Source organism: Coregonus clupeaformis, chromosome 30 (assembly GCF_020615455.1).
Source record: "Coregonus clupeaformis isolate EN_2021a chromosome 30, ASM2061545v1, whole genome shotgun sequence".
NCBI classification, from domain to species: domain Eukaryota; kingdom Metazoa; phylum Chordata; class Actinopteri; order Salmoniformes; family Salmonidae; genus Coregonus; species Coregonus clupeaformis.
Genome location: NC_059221.1, coordinates 15,445,429 through 15,462,472, shown reverse-complemented (window position 1 = coordinate 15,462,472; position 17,044 = coordinate 15,445,429). Strand labels below are relative to the sequence as shown.

The following is a 17,044-nucleotide window of genomic DNA, read 5'->3' as shown; positions in this document are numbered from 1 at the left end:
GACTATGTATCAAAAAGACATGTGTCATAATGCAGTAGAATACTTTCCTCGTTCAAGACAACTGGGAACTCGAAACTGAGAACTCGGAAATCTCCGACTTCAGTGCGTTCAGAACAACTAGGAACTCTGGAAAAAACGAGCTCCGACTGTGAAAAATCTATTTGAACGGTCATCCAACTCGGAATTCCAACTCCGCAACTCGGGCCTCTTTTTAGAGCTTCGACTTTCCGACCTGAAGATCACTGACGTCATGATTTGAACTCGTATTTTTCCGAGGTCCCAGTTATTTTGAACGCGGCAACAGTACGGTCTGTGACGCAATGTATAGGCATATCCGAAATTCGATTGATTCGATCACATGTCCAACTGTGTTGAATTTCCCTTCTAAATCTGATCATTGATGGATGGTTGCCTATCAATAAAGATGTTCTACATAAAATACTTTTCTGGGCTATACTTTTCATTGATGTATCAACACAAATCACAAAAGTTTTTACACAAAAAATCCTACAAACATTTACATTTACATTTTGCAGACGCTCTTATCCAGAGCGACTTACAGTTAGTGAGTGCATACAATTTCATACATACAAACAATAAAATACATGCAACCCAACCATTAGCACAGCAGATGGCAATGCACCAACTCAAGGGTGTTGGAATTCTACGGAAGAAGTAAAGGGGGTCGATTTCCGATTGGAGAAACAGATAACGAATCTAAATCAGCAAAGCAAGATGGCTGAAGTTGTGGAGCTCCAGAAACTAAAGGTTGTTAACACGTTTTATCTAAGTTTAAACCGTCTTATACAGGTATTATATTTTGGGAAGATTAATTATCGTATGTTGTCAGCTATGTTTACTTTGTAAATCAGGATCTTGTATGCTGCAGATCCCTGGACACCTAGAGCCGCAGTTAGCTAGCAAGGTAGCTGATGCTAACGGACAGGAAGGGAAATAATCCATGCTTGCTGCACACAGGTGCACGGTGTAGCTAGCGAGACATTTTGAGGTTTGATATAGCCGAACTGACTGGTACCCAGACTACGTGGATAACATTCCACTCCTTGTGATATGCCAAAAATGTTTAGCATGACAGGAGTGGAATGATAGCTAAACAGAATGGTACCCAGACTAATATCCACACTTGTTGAATTGATTTAGTCTGGCTTTATCTCAGCGAGGGCCAAAGTTTGATCCACTACTGCTGTGAAGTTCGCAACGAACGGACAGCATCGGCGCATGCGCGACTACAAGTGAACGAATGAATGAAATTGTACAGTATGTTTGTTCTTGAGCATGTTATTGTTAGGCCTAACTTGTCTATGTTGGGCGCAGTGTTTCCGCTGCACTGTTTGCTGTGGCGCTGTGCCACGGCAAAGGCATTGCCGCCACGCAAAAAAATATGGAACATGAACAAATATTTGAAGATGCTAGGACAGTCCTCATTTACTTTTCCTCTGCAAACAAACCGAGTAATTACTATAAAAATCCGACAACCCCATAGTAGAATAGTTCTTCTATTTACCGAGTCGGCTTGTTGTGTGTGCGCTATGCGAGAGAAATATACCTCGTGGCGCATTCAAGTTATGACTGCCATAGGGAAGGAAACATGCATTCTGACAAGCAGTCAATGCACAACAATTCTTGCATTCCTACTTTTATTTATTTCTCAACTAAATATGCGCGAACTGAACTATTTTAAACCAGGAGAAGCATGGTTAAGCAAGTTACCACTCTGCAATTGGCAGTGAGTGCATAGGGGAGAGTGGGGCTAAACGCCGGTCAACAGGTAGGCCTACATTATATTCACTGTTTATGCAAGTTTTTTTTTTCGGACATAAAATTCATCAATAGGATAACTAGTTAAAAGAGAACATTTGGGATCTGGCTAATGATTAGCCCAATAGGGTAAATTCAGATAGGCAACCCCATGCTTCAGCTTATTAATTTGCAATTTGCTTCATCAGTTGGGCTACAGATGATGTTTATAATAGTATATGATCCTCTGTAGCCCAGCTGGTAGAGCACGGCGCTTGTAACGCCAAGGTAGTGGGTTCGATCCCCGGGACCACCCCATGCACAAAAAAAAAATGTATGCATGCATGACTGTAAGTCGCTTTGGATAAAAGCGTCTGCTAAATGGCTTATTATTATTTATTATTATACCTGATCATATGGACCATGCATAGGCTATTTACATGGACCAATGTGTAAAAAGAAAAATAACAATGTGTTATTGGGCTAATTTCTGGAGGTGGATATTATATTTTAGATGGTGTCAGCATACTTTTATTTTAATTCATTTTTGGAGTAGCATGTCCTTTAAAAAAGTCATCAGAACTGAGCTTCTAAATTGTAGGAGGGACCCCCCCCCCCCCACACACACAACCTTTTCCCTGCTACACATTTTTCCAGAGGAAACACTGTTGGGCAGTACAATTTCAATTGCAAGAACTGCCATTTAGTGGGAATTTGCCATCTGAAATGTAATCTAACCAGCAATCCACACTTTTCTGTCCTTCCACAGCTTGCTGAGCTGAAGCAGGAGTGTGAAGCCAGGGGTCTGGACGTGAAGGGCAACAAAGTGGAACTGATCACACGACTACAGGCTCATCTAGAGGAGCATGGTGAGCATGCAATAATGGATGGACTAAATACGCATGGGGTCAGGTTCCCAGACACAGATAAAACCTAGTGCTGGCCTAAATATATTCTCCATTTAGCATATTTTTAGGTCCTGAAGTAAGGGCTAGGCTTCACCTGTCAGGTAAACTGGCCCATGGAGTGGAAAGTGTGATAACTTGCTGACATCTAGCCCCAACATTTACATTTTTTACATTTTAGTCATTTAGCAGACGCTCTTATCCAGAGCGACTTACAGTTAGTGAATACATATTTTTTTATACTGGTCCCCCGTGGGAATCGAACCCACAACCCTGGCGTTGCAAACGCCATGCTCTATCAACTGAGCTACATCCCTGCCGGCCATTCCCTCCCCTACCCTGGACGACGCTGGGCCAATTGTGCGCCGCCCATGAGTCTCCCGGTCGCGGCCGGCTGCGACAGAGCCTGGATTCGAACCAGGATCTAGTGGCACGAACCAGGATCTAGTGGCACAGTTAGCACTGCGCCACTCAGGAGTAACCCCTTGACACTCTAAAAGGTGTGAGCAATATGGCAAGAATTCCACCCAGTCTATGAAAGGGGTGCTTAAATCTATGATTTTTTTCCTAAACAGAGGATGACATAGGCCTAATTGAAGATGATGTGCTGGGAGAAGAGCCAGAGGTAAGCCTGGTTTTAAAACGGTATGGCTGCAATGGCACTTCATGTATGGATTAGGTGACTTCCACCATGTCCAGTATGACTTTCATCATATACAGTATAAAGTCACTTTGTACATGCTACAATTGCTTGGGGGAAATATCTGACATGAAAATAAATGTATAATCGTAGGAGCATTTCTTGATGATGCATTTGTGCATTTGACATGTAGGACCTCTCAAAAGAGGAGGATGCCGTCACTGGGGATAACGATGAGAAACCAGTAGCAGTGTCTGAGGAGTACGTTTTTCATTTTATGTTAACACTCATTGAAGAGGGACATTTTCTTTTCATGATCTGATGCCCCTAATTATTGAAGTGTTAATCAATGTGATTTGAATGTTTTTCAGGACGTCTGAAAAGAAAGTGGTAAAAATCAAACCTCCAGTGTCTGTGGATGAGGTAATACGATGCTTGTTGCACTCTTTCACCAGTCATGACAGGTCTTCGATGCAATGATGGTGTGCTAACCTTATCGTGAACATCTTTTTAATCCCGTATTCCCAGAGGTTACAGAAAAGAGCAGACCGCTTCAATGTCCCTGCATCAGCTGACAGCAAGAAGGCCATACGTGCTGCCAGGTCAGTACCCCACAAGTACCCAACCATTCTTCTAAATTATAGAATAACTATCCCCTGCACTATTAATTGACTATTGATTGGGCATATCTATGAAACTATATATTAAAGTATATTAAATATGTATTGTGTTCAGGTTTGGTTTGCCCGCTGCTGCACCTCCAACTTCCACCACGGGTCAGTCTCAATCTTCCAGTCATTTACAGTTCTCATGTTGTGTGGTTTTAATGTTATTTTTCCAAGAACCATAACCTGCAGTAAGTTTACTAAAAAAGGTTGAACAACATAATTTATGACAAGTAATGGTAGGAAAACAATACAATGTTTTCTCCTGCATTGGCTCTCTGGTTTTAATCAGTGTTTTTTTTCCTCTTTTCTTTCTATCATAGGTGTTACTGTGAATAAATCCACTGCAAGTAATCCACATATCTGTGTGATAAGCAGTCACCTCTCCTCATTTAATTAATGTGACCATTAGTGACTCAGACGATTTCATGAAATATTTCTCTCACTCTGTGTTCTGTGTAGCCGGTCAGCGTTGAACAGCTAAAAAAGCGAGCTGAACGATTTGGCGGGAACGTTTCTTCAGTCTCCAAGAAGGTGAGCTCATAGGGAAAGGCCAGCTTCTAGATTAGACTACAAGGCATCCTGAAAGTTGAAAGAAATGCTGAATTGAAACCTAGTGATTATACTTCAGCATTTCTGATTAGGCTAAGCCACCTCCATGTTACAGATTTAAGACCATATTTGTGTGTTCCAGGTTGAGGAAGATGAAAAGCTGAAGAAGCGGAAAGAAAGATTTGGGATCCTCACTGCTGCTGCAGCTGTCGCACCTGACGTTGAGGTATGTTTTCAGATTCTGTTTATTATCGAATCGATACAGGTATATATTACAGGTATATCTTTCCTATTTTATACCATAAAGAGAGAGTAAACATTTATGATTTCATATTTTTCCGCAGGCAAAGAAACAGAAGCGTTCTGAACGATTTGGAAATGTGACAGTATAAATTGGGGTATTTTTAAGCGCTGATTTATGCTTTTTTATTTTGTGTTGCAAACAGAATTGAAATGTACTGTATATAGCTTGTCAGTTGTATTACATTTGGTCATTAAAGTAGTTTTCAATTCTTCTCCAGAGTTGCTGTTATTCTTTCCATAGGTTTGCTATTTGATTATTGTCTAGTTGTACCAAGTGGAGTACATGGCCTGGTAGCAGGGCACCCTCCTCACTGAGTGCCCCAGATAGTGGCCTGACAAGTGCACAACATGCTGGACTATGTTCTTACACTGCCAGACCTGTGAGCTGACAAGTCAGGACATTATTTCACTAATCAGTATCAATATAGGAAGTGAGACAAGAAAAGGGAGACGTTTGTGAGCATTGGGTCAATGCCACAATTTTGTAGCGTTATAGATGCACTCACCTGGTCTGCTGAGTGTACATACAGAATGCCCTCCAAGGCCCACCCACGGCTGCACTCCTGCCAAGTCATGTGAAATCCATTGATTAGGGCCTAATACATTTATTTCAATCGACTGATTTCCTTATATGAACTGTAACTCAGTAAAATCTTTGAAATTGTTGCGTTTACATTTTTGTTCAGGATATTTACTCCTCCCATAACTTGTGGACTTTCATACCTTCTGGGAGTGCCATAATCATTGAGTCACTGTTAGTTTTATACTTAAAATGTCTACGTTGGTCAGTCCAAATTTGCTTTTTAATTCTGTCATGGAAATAATTGTATTTCCTATTACCAAGTCATTTACGGTTTGCCTTTTAGTTTTCCATGTGGGCCAATTTATTTGTGAATTCTGAAAAGCTATCCAAGGATTGTTCCATAGGGGTGATATTTGTTCTTGTAGAATCAGTTTAATTTTCTTCCAGATTGTTATAGTGTTCTTAACTATTACGTTTTTTATGTTCTTAGCGCCATCCTTAGCGCCAAAACAGACCCGTGAAAAGATTATTGGGCTGAGCATGCGCATCTTCAATATGTACTCATTGTTCCTCTTTAGTGCATTTAACAATATGTTGCAAGTAAAAACCTTAGGTGGCAAATTGATAAAATTCCAAGTCTGGAAGGTTAAAACCACCCTCAGACTTAGGGACATGTAAAACTTTACTATTTAGTCTTGAGTTTTATTTGCCCATCCAAAGTCTTGTGGCCAAGTATACTTTGTTTTTTTAAGAATGTCTTTTGTGGGGTAATTGGTATTACTGAAAAATAGAAAATGTGGGACCCATGCCTTTCTAAAGTGGTTTATTCTACCTGGTAAGATTTATGGGAAGATTGTTCCATTTAATTAGATCTGCTTTCATGTTGAGTAATGGGATAAATCTTTAACATAATTTTTTGATTACCCAAAGTCTGTAACATAATCTGATTACTTGGTGTGCATCATAGTGGTCTCTGACTTGTGGTCAGGCTCGCTCAGGCAGAACAAACTTAAACTTGCGCCTTTTTTCAATGTTGATTTGAATGTAATTGCGAAAACAGTGTCATGTTTTTTTCTCGCAAACATCCTTTCTGAATTAAAAGGTAATCCAATAAGTAATATCCTAGTTTTTCTAAAGTATCTGTAATCTGATTACAATGTTTTGTTGGTAATTTAACTGATTACAGTTAATGTGTTCTTTTATCAGATTACATGTAACTGATTATATGTAATCATTCACTCCCCAACCCTGAACATCAGATGGGTTCCATATCTTTACCAGAGATGTAATTGTAGAATGCAATTTGGGGCGTTTTCTGATATAGGCTTTTCTTGATATCAAGTTACACCTATTGATGCTCGCCATTGGTCCGTGGCCGTTTCTTTAGCGTTGGGGACAACAATTGTTGACAATTGTAGCAAAGCCTAACCCTTTTCCTAACCTTAACCTCAGTCTCCTAACCAGCCACGCTAATTCACTTAACCTCCCATAATATCCTAACCTGCTATGTAAACAAATCATATTTGTTAGAATCCCGTGTAGCTCAGTTGGTAGAGCTCGGCGTTTGCAACGCCAGGGTTGTGGGTTCGATTCCCACGGGGGGCCAGTATGAAAATGTATGCACTCACTAACTGTAAGTCGCTCTGGATAAGAGCGTCTGCTAAATGACTTAAATGTGAACCATCAATCTTATAACACCGAATCTGACTAATGGCAGGTATCAATGGACGTTTTGCTGATAGGGAACAACCACATCAAGAAACGACCTGAATTGCGGTCTGCATTTACACCATATTCGAGATGTTTAGAAATGTTGCTTGGGTTGGAGAGGAACCAAAATATTTGCTTTGGGGACACTTGCCATTCACACCATTGACGTCACTTCCTGTATCCACAATTTTTTAAAATATTGTCCTTCTCAGTAATGGCGGCTTCCTTTCCTTCTCCTTCTGCAACAAACAACAACAAATGGTACTTCACCAGAGAACAGATCGAGAATAGCCCGTCTCGCCGAGCGGGGCTTGATCCAGACAAGGAATTGTCCTACAGACAGCAAGCTGCGAACCTTCTACAGGACATGGGACAACGACTCAATGTGTATCTTTTGTCGGGGACGATTTGTGCCTGCTAGCGGCTAGCTAGCTACAAGAGGTTGAAGCCGGTTTGGCGGCATGGCTAGTTGCTAGCTAATATCTGCTATTGTGTGTATATAACGTTAGTTGGTGTTATTGTTGATACCACAATTTATTCATGTGGTTGGTTCAGACTGGACTGGGTTGTTACTAGTTAGTTGAAACTAGCGGCCCAGACGTGCGACTCGCTAGCAAGGGCCCGGCCATCATTGCGTTTGATTAGCATGGCTAACTAACGTTAGTTAGCCTAGCCAGCTAAGGTTGTGTAGGCCTTTGCAGCCTAGGCCTACGCTTCCTGTAACTTTAGAGAACAAAAGCCGAGCAGAGGGACGTTAGAGTTGTTTAGCTATTATAATTGGGGTTTTGGTGTATCAAACACTTTAATATTTTGATAAGCGCATAACGTTTTTGGCTTTGTTGGCCAAAAATTGTTAGAGCGCTGTTTTGGGCGCTAACGAGTAACGTTAAAGCTAACAATCTATTTCTCTGCTCTAGATAACGATTAGTTAACTATAGGTTAACAACACAAGTTTTCAAACCAAGCGTACGTTACCTAGCTAACTACTAGACATGGTATTGGTGAGCGGTCCAATGCTCTTAGATAAAATGTCCATGCTAATTGAGATTAAGACATTTTAGTACCTATTTTATTTGTTACGGTTGGCTTCTTTGTGGTCATTATTTGCTATCTTGTTAGCTATAGCAAACTATCTGACCCACAATGCAGTTCTAGCCGGCTAGATACATCGTTATCCTACTACGTACCACAACAGACATTGTCAACATTAGGAGTTGTTACAGCAGTACTAGATCACTCGGCTACAACCAAAACTAGTTTTGAAAATAGTTGGTAGCTGCTGTTACATAACATACGCAGTCATCAATCAAATATACTATTTATCATTTAACCCTTCAAGTAGTGAGTGTTCAATCAAATTTTATTTGCCACATGCGCCAAATACAACAGGTGTAGACATTACCGTGAAATGCTTACTTACAGCCCTTAACCAACAACGCATTAATTTTTTTTATAAAAAAGTAAAATAAAACAACAAAAAAAGTGTTGAGGAAAAAAAGAGCAGAAGTAAAATAACAGTAGGGAGGCTATATACAGGGGGGTACCGGCTAGTTGACGTAGTTGAGGTAAAATATATCTCACTGAGACATCAGGTCATATTATTGTTATGTTATAACCCTTAACCTGTAGTTATGCATCAGGTCCCAGCTAACAATTAATACTGCCATTGTGTATATGCACCGATTCTACATGATCCAGTCATTCACCAGGTTCCACAGAAATGTAAGTACTTTGCACACACTGACAGCCTTATTTGCAAAATGTTGTATCTTGTATAGTTTGAAATAAACAATGTGTAAAATGCGTAGCACTATCAGGACAGCATTTTTTGATTCAATTTGTCCAATTTTTCCCCGTAGGTCATAGCTCCAGCAACACTATTCCTGGCTGCAAAGGTTGAGGAGCAGCCCCGCAAGTTGGAGCATGTTATCAAGGTGACCCATGCATGCCTCAACCCTCAGGACCCATCACCAGATGTCCGCAGTGATGTAAGTCTCCATGGTCTGGCCACTCCACTTTGAACTCACTCTGGCACTTGCATTGTGCTCCACAAACTGATTTGGGTATGTTTATTAGGGCCGGGATGATACCAGTATCACTATACTTGTTGGTATCGTGGCAAGGAAACAAAACACTAAGCATATTTCACTTCTTTAGGAAAACAGCCCTAATGTTGGAAACAAACCTGTTGTCATCCAGAGTCTAATTTATTTATTTGACAAGTTATAGCACACTACTTTATATACAGCAGATTTTTAAAGGGTCTGCTTCGTGTTTTCTTTTTTGTCATGAAAAAAATATTGCAATACTGGTATAGTCACAGCCATTGGGTGTTCTGAGGCGGTTGTACCTAGGCTTGGGCGGTATACCGTATACCAGGGTATTTAGAAATAGCCACGGGATGGTTTTTCAATACCATTAACTATTTATTGGAAGTTTTTTTTTGCAATACTTTAGGAGATAAAGTAGATTGCGTTCTTTATTTCACCTGTCACATATTTTTTCATTATGAAGCTTACCCGTAGTCTCCAGTCACGTGGTGTTTGTTTACAAGCACACGAGACTAGAGCCTTGTGAGTCAGTCACTGTTGTGCAGCATGCACCAGGTGATCTAGTTACAGTATGGAATTCACAACTATTAAGTTAACTGTCTAAAATGTGCTAAAAATGCTCTGCAGTTGTGCATTTGGTGTGCTAATTTAGTGGTTAGCTTCTTCCAAAATCAAGTTTAGCTTGTTAACAGAAGAGAATCCCGTCCTGGATTAAGATCCTTGCTGTCTTATATTTGTTCTGTGCGTGCAACAAACTGCGAGTAGCTTTTAGTAGTTTTTGAGTTACTTGTATAACTTTATGAGCTGGGACGTATGTCCTGATAATAGTTTAGGTCAGACACTGTATAAAATATTCACAATGTGCTCGTAAGCATTTAGTTAGCTTTGGGATTTTACTTGGGTTTCCGGGAGGACATTTTTTATTTACCAGACATTTGAGAAATTTACCGGACATCCATATGCATTGGGTGCGTAACGCATTAAGGTGTCCACCCACGGTGCTCAAAATCACATTTAGATTATTGTAATTCTTCTTAAAAGAATAGAAATGAGCCTGTAAAGATGTAATAAAGTAGAATGATGTTCATTGCCCGTTGTCTTCATCCCTGCTATAAATCAAAACTCAAAAATAAATAAACATTTAACCTAGAAGAACAAGTCGCCTACACAGCAATAAAATACCACTTAAAAATATAATATTTGTATAATATAATTTGGAAACGACCTGTCCAATAGGCTGTTCGTATGAACATTTGAATTAATAAATAACAAAACACAAATACAATCTCGGCCTCTAATTTAATTTAGCCTAGGCATGAACATTTTAATTAGGTCTAATAAATAACAAAACATGGCTGTCTACGAACATCAGGGCCAGCCCGTCCCACTCCTCATTCTCACTGCGATTCAGCACCACAACAGTGGAAAGAGGCCACTCTTTGTGGCCACAAAATTGAGAAATTGTAAAACTGATGTTGGACAATCAAATGAACACATTTCGTTAAGGCTGGTTCATTGAGAGAGCTTATTTTACAATACTCCTGTGACACGAGCTCCGCTCTATGGATTTATGAAGCACTTGTTTCCAAATGTCAAATGATATCTCACTCTTTTTACAGTTATACTGGATGATAATAAATGGTGTGTTTATTGTAATTTGAACTATAGTGGGGTTGTCATGTGATGTACGTGGCTTATTGATAACTCTGTTTCTTACTATAGGCAGTTGGCTGCCTAGTGATTGCAACATTGTAACTCTCCGATGTGAATATTTCGGCAACAATATTTTGTTTCCAAGTGCTACTGAATAAGCTCAACTGAAATGCACCAATTGCGCATGATACACATCCTTACTCTAGTCTATCAATCCATTCCAAATCATTATACTATACATGACACAGGGGCGGCATATGTTGATCTTGACAAGGGCGCCAGCAGAACTGCTAAGACCGGGCCTGACTAACACAATTAGCCTCCAATATACAGTGCATTCGGAAAGTATTCAGACACCTTCCCCTTTTCCACATTTTGTTATGTTCCAGCCTTATTCTAAAATGGATTAAATAAATGTTTTTCCTCATCAATCTACACACAATACCCAATAATGACAAAGTGAAAACAGGTTTTTAGAAATGTTTGCTAATTTATTAAAAACATTGATCATCCTTGAGATGTTTCTACAACTTGATTGGAGTCCACCTGTGGCAAATTCAATTGATTGGCCATGATTTGGAAAGGCACACACCTGTCTATCAAAGTGAGCCGCTGCTGTTGGGAAGTCAAAACTGTCCCAACTCTTATGAGCAGCTTGCAATGCACATCAGCCTCGTTACTTTGTCCTCGGGAAGGCGCGATCTTGAGGCTGTCTTTACTCTGTTTTGGAGAAAGAAACCCCTCTCGGCGGGCATACTGGATACTGGAAAGGGGGATAATCAACACAATCTTTGCCAATTTTGCCCAGTCGGGGTATACTTCGCTGAAGTCCCTTATGAGGACCTGACGTCTTTTGCGGGAGTAAAAATAGAAACAACACTAATTTCCAAGCTGCTTGAAGATTTATTAGCCTGTGAAGTATATTTATTAGGCTATGAAGTATATTTGCCTTTGAAGTTGGAGCACTTCGACTGGTAGTTCCATCAATGGATTATTTTCTCCTCTCGCACAAAAGCTGTCATTTACCGGCTAACCTCCTCGTAACCTTCGGATTAGAGGCTCAGTGGGGTTTGTGTTCAGTGCGGGGATTACAGAATATCCCGGTAGGGCACAAGGTCTGTCTGAAGGTATGGCACAAGGTCTGTCTGAAGGTATGACAATCTAGATACCGCCCAAGCCTAATTGTACCTCCTTGAAGGTAAGACTGCGTAAAGGGAAGGCAAGAGGGTGAGTGAGACATAAGGGTGAGAGAGAATGCCTCCTAGTGAGTAATGCCTGTCTCCTGCCTGTCCTCTCAACCTCAGGCTTACCTGCAACAAGCCCAAGACCTGGTCATTCTTGAGAGCATTATACTCCAGACCCTGGGTAAGTTGGGATGGAAAAATGAATGGGGTCTTTGATTTCATCCCAAACTAGAGATGTGCTGCTTGCTGACATTATTAACCATCTTTGTTCTTGTCCACAGAGTTTTGAGTAGCAGTCCATTCTATTGGAAGTCCACACATCACCTAGTCCTCTATGCTCACTATCACTACTGTCTTGCATTTTTGGTTCCCTACTTTTGTCTTCATATGAAGTTTATATTGTAGCACTTTCTCTTCACATTTTCCTCATGATTTTAAGCCATTCATTTGATTCAAGTAATTGTGGTGCAGGTTGTGGTGATGGAGGATATTTAGGTTCTAATCATATTAGAGCGCAAGTGAATTTAGTACAGTATTGATAGAATTGGGATTGCCTGCTAAAATGGCCATTCACCACCTATGACCTTTGTCTCAATGAATGGCTTAAATGTAAATGTGAAACTTTTTTTATTCTCTACTCACTCATTCACATTTGTCTTATACAGGGCCTGTCATCTGAAGATCTAAAGCAGTGCATTCATTCACTATTTAATATAGTTTCATAAAACAAGTACATTGGTTTTCCGGGAATGATTTATATTAACGCTCAGTGAGAGTACTGAAATATCCAATAAATTCAGTACCTATTGAGTAAAAATTTGTATTTTGCATTAGCAGCCTCAAATTCTCATAAAGACGATTCGAAATTGTCACTCATGGAACCTTTTCTCTGTCTCCCCTCTGCCCTATTCATTACAGCCTTTGAAATCACCATTGACCACCCACATACTCATGTTGTCAAGTGCACCCAGCTAGTAAGAGGTAAGCATCAACAAAGTCCCTTTGTAGGCTACTGGTGAAGTTTCCAAACCCTAGTAGTACTTTTACAATGACATAAATGGTTCTCGCTTAGTTAAAGGTATTATTTATGAATATTTTAATCAAATGTTTTTAATGCCAGTATATTGAACGCAGCAGGTTTTAATTGTATTTTCTTGTTTCTCGTGTTGTTGTTCCAGCGAGTAAGGATTTGGCCCAGACATCATACTTCATGGCTACCAACAGGTATGCTGTTCACTCTGCTGTGTTCAACTTTGCGCTTTTAATTTCAATTCAATATAACATTATTCAATAAAAATTCAATGCAACATTGTCTGATCTGCCTGTATTTGAATGAAATGACCACCCATCTAAGAGGTGCACGGTCCTCTTCATTATATTCTGAAACTGAATCTGTTTCTTCTCCCCCCTCTTGTTTTTTCCCTGTTTTCCCTGGATTTTCCTTTGGCTGGTTTATCTTGGACCCAACCTGCTGTGTAGTCTACACCTGACCACATTCTGCCTGCAGCACAGCCCGCCCATTGTGGCCTGCGTTTGCATCCATCTGGCCTGCAAGTGGTCCAACTGGGAGATCCCTGTCTCCACAGACAGCAAGCACTGGTGGGAGTATGTGGACAATACTGTCACCCTCGAGCTGCTGGATGGTAAGTTTGACTGAATTTCATTATGCATGTTTGTGCAGGTGTTGGTTAGATTGTATTGTAATGAACTGAATTGCAGAGCCCTTTGTAATACTTTGTTCCGTAGAGCTCACCCACGAGTTCCTGCAGATCTTGGAGAAGACACCAAGCCGATTAAAACGTATTCGCAACTGGAAAGTAAGTCGTACTTTGTAACATACTTGCGCTCATTTTATATATTTTCATAGCTCCATTTCTTTCAGGTCGCCCTCGCAAAAGGGTCTTTCCTGACTTAAAGGTAGCTCCATCATTGCCTAACTCCGTGACTTCTTGTCCCAGGCGGCAGGTCAGACAGTGAAGGGAGGGAAGTCCAAGGTGCCAGAGGACGGGGATCAGACAGATGGCATGATGAGCATGGTCTCCATGTCGTCGTCTGAGATCACGCTGGGCGGCCTGATGAGCCTCTCCAACCCCTCTTCTTCTTCCTCCTCCATGGCTCCCATACTACTGGAGCTCAAGTCGACCCTGGGCAGTGGCTCCGACCAGCCCAGCCATGCCGAGCTGCACGCCCCGGCCAAGGTGTCACTGAGCGAGTACCGGGCCAAGCACGCTGACGTCCTGGCTGCTCAGAAGAGGAAGCTGGAGAACATGGAGGCCAGCGTGAAGAAGGAGTACGCCACGGCAGCCCAGGCTCTGATAGGCCAGCAGCAGAGGAAGGAGAAGCACCACCGTGACCAGCAGCAATCCAGCTCCCACCATTCCAGCTCAGCCTCCTCTGGCCTCAGCAGCCCCTCGCCCATCATCCTCAAGATACCCCTGGAAAAGGAGAGGGGCGAGCGCAGCTCCCTGAAGATGCACCTCCCTCTGGGGTCTGGGGGAGGCGGGGGGCACAGTGGAGGAGGGAACAGAGGAGCAGGAGGAGAAAAGGACATCAAAGTGAGAATCCGGGTGCCTGAGAAAGTACGAAGTGGAGGCTCGGGAGAGGAGGGGGGCAAGAGTAGGGAGGGAAAGCACAGAGAACGCTCCAACCACCATCATCATCACCACCACCATCATTCATTGTCGTCTTTGAGCGGTGCTTCTGTCTCTTCATCCTCGTCACATAAACACTCAGCCAGTGCTGTAGGAGGAAGCAGCAGCAAAAAAGCCTCCAGTGACTCTGCTAGAATGAGCTCCTCTTCTTCCTCTGCGTCTCGAAAGAGGACACATTCCACGGAGTCCCAGGGCTCCCACCCCTCCAAAGTCTCTAAGTCCTCCAGGAACTCAGCCCACCAACTGCCTGCTCTTTTAGCTGCCTCTGGAGCACACTCCCTGGGGGCGCACCCCACTGACATCCTCCCCTCCCTGGGTCTCCCCTCCCTCCACCAGGGAAACTACTCTCACGCCAAGGGGGACAAGCCGGACACTAACGGACACAATGCAGGGGTTGGCAGCCAGTCGAATGAGTACCAGGACACGTTTGAGATGCTGAACTCTTTACTGAGTGCTCAGGGGGTCCAGCCTGCCCAGCCTCCCATGTTTGATTGCCGGTCTCAGTACGGGGAGTACAGATACAGTGGAGGGTCTAGGGGGGGGTCTCGACCGCCACCTCTGCCTGCTGAACCTCCACCTCCGCTACCCCCTCTACCCAAATGAAGAGGTGAATTAATGACAGTGTATCTGTAGACACATCATCCAACCATGTTACATAAGATATTTGCTCTGTGAATTTTTTGTCCCTTTTATGTGTTTGTATGGATCATGTTTTGTGGTTTTCAACTTGACAGCAAAGAAATGTACTAATACATACTTTTCAGTGATGTGCTGAAGTTTCTCCCTCATTACATCATATCCAATACATCTGTGGGGCAATAACAGGAGGTGTGAAAGAAAAGCTTGCAAAAATATGAAACGAACTAAATTATTTATTCACAATGTAAATACTTTTTTGGGATGTTATTCAGTTTGGAACTCAAAATCAAATGGAATGGAATGGCGGGCATAATATTTGAGCCATGGCTGTTTTAAAAGAAAGTCAAACATTACATGTTTTGAATGCATAGTAGAGGAAATTTTAAAGTCTTGCTAACGATTAGTCTTTTTCAGAATGTTTTTGAAATATACTATTTATTATTAGTATTGAATGCTTTTGAGGAAGTTTTCTTTCTTTACCAACTGCCTCCCCGGCCCTTTCTGCTGTGTCCTGTTAAACTGAAGGATAGTTGAGTGCTCCTTAAACAGGCCTATTTGAGAATTCATGTCTTCAAAGCCATCGTTTTCAAAAATGTTGTTTGTTTCAAAATACTGTAGTCATTGAAGCATAGTTATTTTTATTTTTTTGTGTTTTAGTTTTGTAATCTGCATTATTTGGTAAACAATTGTTATATATTAATAATGTAAATTGGTGAAAGTGGACTCAAATATTTTTTACATTTTGTTAAGAAAGAGGTTGCAAAAAATCCTGTAAATTGATACAAGCCGTATTTTAGTTCCTAGATTTTTATGTGTTGCAGTCATTGTTTTAAATGGTTGTAAAATGTTAATACTCAAATAATTACACTAACATTCAGAGTTTATACTACAGTACATGCACTACATGGCCAAAAGTATGTGACACCCATTCAAATTAGTGGATTTGTCTAATTCAGCCATACCTGTTGCTGACAGGTGTATAAAATAGAGCACACAGACATGCAATCTCCATAAACAAACATTGGCAGTAGAATGGCCCGTACTGAAGAGCTCAGTGACTTTCAACGTGGCACCGTCATAGGATGCCACCTTTCCAATAAGTCAGTTTGTCAAATATCTGCCCTGCTATAGCTGCCCTGGTCAACTGTAAGTGCTGCTATTGTGAAGTGGAAACATCTAGGAGCAACAACTGCTCAGCTGTGAAGTGGTAGGCCACACAAGCTAACAGAACTGTAGTGCTGAAGTGCGTAAAATTGTCTGTCCTCGGTTGCAACACTTACTACCAAGTTCCAAACTGCCTTGAAGCAATGTTAGCACAGTGTTCGTCGGGAGTTTCATGAACTGGGTTTCCATGGCCGAGCAGCCGCACCCAAGCCTAAGATCACCATGCGCAATGCCAATTGTCGGTTGGAGTGGTGTAAAACTCGCCGCCATTGGACTCTGGAGCAGTGGAAACGCATTCTCTGGAGTGATGAATCAGGCTTCACCATCTGGCAGTCCAACAGTGAATCTGGGTTTGGTGGATGCCCAAATGCATAGTGCCAACTGTAAAGTTTGTTGGGGAGCAATAATGGTCTGGGGCTGTTTTTCATGGTTTTGGCTAGGCCCCTTAGTTCCAGTGAAGGGAAATCGTAACGCCACAGCATAAAATTACATTCTAGACAATTCTGTGCTTCCAACATTGTGGCAACCGTTTGGGGAAGGCCCTTTCCTGTTTCAGCACGGCAATGCCCCCGTGTACAAAGCGAGGCCCATACATAAATGTTTTTTTAAAGATCAGTGTGGAAGAACTTGACTGGCCTGCACAGAG

General features: G+C 41.6%; 2 protein-coding genes across 2 annotated transcripts; both read left to right on the top strand.

The window, feature by feature from the left end:
- The first annotated feature begins 664 nt into the window (after nt 1-664).
- LOC121546744 (SAP domain-containing ribonucleoprotein) lies at nt 665-5,035 on the top strand. Its single transcript, XM_041857981.1, has 11 exons — nt 665-768; nt 2,528-2,627; nt 3,239-3,288; nt 3,497-3,564; nt 3,675-3,726; nt 3,832-3,905; nt 4,039-4,079; nt 4,292-4,314; nt 4,431-4,502; nt 4,663-4,746; nt 4,865-5,035. The coding sequence occupies exons 1-11, from the start codon at nt 736-738 to the stop codon at nt 4,910-4,912; spliced, it is 645 nt and encodes a 214-aa protein (XP_041713915.1). The 5' UTR covers nt 665-735; the 3' UTR covers nt 4,913-5,035.
- Nucleotides 5,036-7,249: 2,214 nt separating this feature from the next.
- Nucleotides 7,250-16,207, top strand: LOC121545803 (cyclin-T1). The gene is made up of 9 exons (XM_045209468.1): nt 7,250-7,443; nt 8,697-8,778; nt 8,916-9,044; nt 12,065-12,125; nt 12,863-12,925; nt 13,114-13,168; nt 13,424-13,587; nt 13,691-13,761; nt 13,903-16,207. Exons 1-9 carry the CDS (start codon nt 7,271-7,273, stop codon nt 15,196-15,198), a joined length of 2,094 nt encoding a protein of 697 aa, XP_045065403.1. The 5' UTR covers nt 7,250-7,270; the 3' UTR covers nt 15,199-16,207.
- Nucleotides 16,208-17,044: the final 837 nt, after the last annotated feature.

Coding starts and splice junctions, on each gene's coding strand:
- LOC121546744 (XM_041857981.1), top strand. CDS start 736: ATGGCTGAAGTTGTGGAGCTCCAGAAACTAAAG. Junction 2,628..3,238: donor GGCTCATCTAGAGGAGCATG/GTGAGCATGCAA, acceptor TTTCCTAAACAG/AGGATGACATAGGCCTAATT. Junction 4,080..4,291: donor ACCTCCAACTTCCACCACGG/GTCAGTCTCAAT, acceptor TTTCTATCATAG/GTGTTACTGTGAATAAATCC.
- LOC121545803 (XM_045209468.1), top strand. CDS start 7,271: ATGGCGGCTTCCTTTCCTTCTCCTTCTGCAACAAACAACAACAAATGG. Junction 7,444..8,696: donor ATGGGACAACGACTCAATGT/GTATCTTTTGTC, acceptor GTTATGCATCAG/GTCCCAGCTAACAATTAATA. Junction 13,169..13,423: donor TACTTCATGGCTACCAACAG/GTATGCTGTTCA, acceptor CCTGCTGTGTAG/TCTACACCTGACCACATTCT.